Source organism: Antechinus flavipes, chromosome 4 (genome assembly GCF_016432865.1).
Source record: "Antechinus flavipes isolate AdamAnt ecotype Samford, QLD, Australia chromosome 4, AdamAnt_v2, whole genome shotgun sequence".
In the NCBI taxonomy this organism is placed as follows: Eukaryota; Metazoa; Chordata; class Mammalia; order Dasyuromorphia; family Dasyuridae; genus Antechinus; species Antechinus flavipes.
The window spans coordinates 132,685,303-132,689,057 of NC_067401.1; the positions used below are offsets into that span (position 1 = coordinate 132,685,303).

At 37.1% G+C, this 3,755-nt stretch overlaps 1 protein-coding gene across 1 annotated transcript; it reads left to right on the forward strand.

Annotated features, from left to right (window-relative positions):
• Positions 1-1,120: 1,120 nt before the first annotated feature.
• Positions 1,121-1,807, forward strand: LOC127558801 (keratin-associated protein 3-3-like). Its single transcript, XM_051992111.1, has one exon. It carries the CDS (start codon positions 1,167-1,169, stop codon positions 1,470-1,472), a length of 306 nt encoding a protein of 101 aa, XP_051848071.1. The 5' UTR covers positions 1,121-1,166; the 3' UTR covers positions 1,473-1,807.
• Positions 1,808-3,755: the final 1,948 nt, after the last annotated feature.

The window sequence follows — 3,755 nt, forward strand, 5'->3', positions numbered from 1 at the left end:
GAGTGCCTAACATACAGTAGGTATTTTATAGATTAACAAATTGTTCAAAAAAATGTTCACAATGAGGCACACATCTGACTTCTTTCTGAACTTGATTTATTTATTTAGGCATTATCTATTCATTAAATCTAATTCACCAAACATTTATTCAATCTTTCTTATGTATAAGGTTCTATGGTGAGTACTTCCTAAATACAGATGGGGTCTTTGGGGAGAAAGTGAGTTGCTTCATAGATTTTCATTCATTTAATTTTTTCTTTATTTGTGCTATTATCTAGATGCACTGAGTCTTTAGACATTTCCTCTTTGTCAAGAAGCTGCAGAGGCACAGCTCTAAGATCTCACAGATTCTGTGAATCAATTTGAAGGCCAGGTTGACTATATGTAAACATGACCTAAGAGTCTTATTTTGCCCCAATTTTCTCAACCCCCACCCCAAGATACACACTTAATAAAAAAACTGCTCTTATTTTCATCATCTCCTTCGACGTGGTCCAATTTTCCTTTTAATATTCTTCATTAGTGTATACGTTGGAGGGCAGCAATTGGACAGATCCAATCTAGATAGAAGAGATTTCCATAATCAAGCTTTTTTCCATGAGTAAAAGAAAGTCACCAAGAATCAACCATCCCTGCTCTTAAGAAAACAGGAAAAGTTTGTCAATTTCAGAGTGATAATTTTTAAAAGAAAATTCTATGAAAACAGGACAAATTCATTCCCCCATCACTCAATAGCCAGTGTTAAGGGAAAGAAGATACAAATAGCACTTTAAGGAAGATTTGAGATGCCCTATGCATGTGTCATTTGCAATGTTCTCATGAGGACTGTTGTGTAAATTGATGTAATGACAAACTCTTTGATGTATCTCGTAAAGCTTGATTCCCAGTGACAAATGCCAAGAGGAATCAGTTAAGACTTAGTAATGAACTCAAATAAAATGTAATTATCAAGAATAAAGACTCTTTGTTGGCATGTAAATGTCAAATCAGCCAAGAGATAATAGATCCAGGAAAAAAAAACAAAAATAAGGAAAGAAGCCTTGGGATTGGTCCAGCCCCTGCTGGGGAGGGTATATAAGAGCCCCACAAAGAGAGCAGACATTCACATCATCAAAAAATACTCATCTTCCTTTCCTACTAAGCAGGAAAAAAAAACTCCCAACATCATGTCTTGCTACCACGACTGCTGCTGCAGTGTCCCCACTGGACCTGCCACTACCATCTGCTCTTCCGACAAGTGCTGCCGATGTGGAGTCTGCCTCCCTAGCACCTGCCCACATACCACTTGGCTGCTGGAGCCCACCTGCTGCGACTGCTGCCCACCTCCCTGCCACATCCCTCAGCCCTGTGTGCCCTCATGCTTCCTGCTCAATTGTGACCAGCCCAAACCTTGCCTGGAGAACCTGGACCTGACCACACACATCCAGCCTTGCCCTTGCCCCTGTGAGCCTTGTGCCCCACCATGCTGCTGAGTGGTGGCTGCCTCTGCCCAGAATCTGGCAACACTTACAAGATGCCTATCCTAGTTTGACCTGCTTCAGTAGCCACCAATTACACCAGATGTTGGGATGGGGCCAGATGTGGCAGAACCATTTTCAGCATCAATATAAAAGGAATTGTGAAGCCCCCATTGGTAGTCTGGAAAATGGAGAGGTGAATATCACTTTGTCCTTCCAAGGATATTCAGCTCTATTAGACTGATATATATGGTTCTTTATTTGGGACATTTGGGGGGTTCTATTTACAGTCTTTTGTGTCTTCCTAGAGACTAATAATAAACTTTTTTCCCCTTCTGGCATAGCACAAATGTCTATGGTTTTTTTAAAAAATTATTTATGTACTCTTGCTATATATGTTTATTTTCTACCTTCCAAATAGTAGCATTTTAAAACTATAAAGTGGTTCTAAATTTTTAGAAGTAGAAACCAATAAATAGGCACTTATTATGCTCCTACATGCCAATAGCTATTATCAGCACTGGGGAAATAAAAAAGCAGCCCTGTTCTCAGAAAGTTAGATATAAAATCAAGATAGAAAATATGCAAATATCTAAATATATTAAAATATAGGAATATGGCTATATCTGTGATTTAATTGATGTAGAAAACTACCAAGTTTATGACTGCATCTTTTCTTCAACTTATATAGCGTTAAAATGTTGCTGAGACTACTGAGAAAATAAGTGATTTGTCCAAGATCACAAAGCCCATATGTATCAAAGGCAAGACCTGAACCTTGGTCTTTATGGCTTAACACTGATTGTCTATCAATTATGCCAAATATACACAATATAAATGCAATATAGCTGGGGTCACTAACAGCCGAGAAATTAGGAAAGGTCTCATATAAGACCTTTGGAAATTGAGCTTTAAAGAAAAAAAAAAAGATTTCCAAGAGAAATAAATGAAGGAAGTATCTTTTGGGAGCTGTAAAGGAAAAGATGGGAGATGCATCAAAGTGAGCGAAGAAGACATCTAGATTAGCTATCCAGACCAGAAAATGTATAGAGGAATAATAGAGAATAAGCCTGAAAGAGTAGATTGGAGCCAAATTGTAAAAGATTTTATGTGTCTAAGATTGTTATTTAAAGGGAAATAGCAAACTGCTCCAGTATCTTTGCCAAGAAAATTCCAAATAGGGTCACATAGTCACACAAAATTGAAATGTCTAATGAGCAACAATATATCAGATAGTGGGAGGTTTTTTTGACTAGGCAAAAGAAGCTATTTTTTGCTTCATTTTTACCTTAATCACTAAATGTGTTACTTCAGATAAACTGAGACCTGTCAAAAACTCAAAAAGGTCACCATCAGAGTCATCTCCAATCATCCTGATCTATATCTGGCCACTGGACCCACATGGTTCTGGAGGAGAGAGTGAGACTAGTCACTTTGAATAGTTCTCCCTCACTTAATTTCAATTCATTTGCATAAAATGATGGTTCTTTTCAAGAACAAAAGACAAACAACAATCCTCTCTTTAATCACTGGCATCCATCTCACTCACCCCCAGCAACAAACTATTCTTCCAAAACTAAAAATCTGACTTTGTCATGCTCCCAGGCAAAAAGATTCAAGAGCACTCTATAACTTCAAGGATTAAGATATAAAGATAAAATATTCAACCCTTTGTTTAATATTTAAAATCATTCATCATTTGGTTCTTTCTTGTTTCTTTCTTGACTGATTTAATTTTGACTTGAACCTGGGCTGTGAGATGTACTTGCTATGCTTTGGACATAACATTCCAATCCCTACTCAATGTTTTTGTATACAGACTATCTATCCCTATGCTTGAAATGTTCTTCTTTCTCATCACCTTCCTCATAGTCCAACACAAGGGCCACTTCCTACACAAAGCCCATCTAGGAACCCTCTCTTATTGCTACTTCTCAGCCTTTCTTAAACAACATTGTACTTTATTTTTATATATTTTGCATTTTTTACCTTTGTACCTATGGTCACCTACCATCCCTGGATGCAACATAAAATCCTTCAAGAAGTTTGATGTATTTCTGTCTTGGTACCACAGGACCTAGGGCAGTGTTCATCATATAGGGAGAGAAGATAAGAACTAGATTTGTGAATTCATTGATAAAAGGAATTCCTAGGTAAGGAAATTCCCTATAACAATGCAGGTTGACACCTTCTCTGAAATGTATATTCTTTGATAATTGGTATCAAATTGAAGTTATACATATTCCTGTATGTTTCAATCAAATGCTTTTTCATTCTGTAGAGCACTATATTAATGAT

What these genes read in the sequence shown, in the direction of transcription:
- LOC127558801 (XM_051992111.1), top strand. Translation starts at nt 1,167, where the DNA reads ATGTCTTGCTACCACGACTGCTGCTGCAGTGTCCCCACTGGACCTGCC.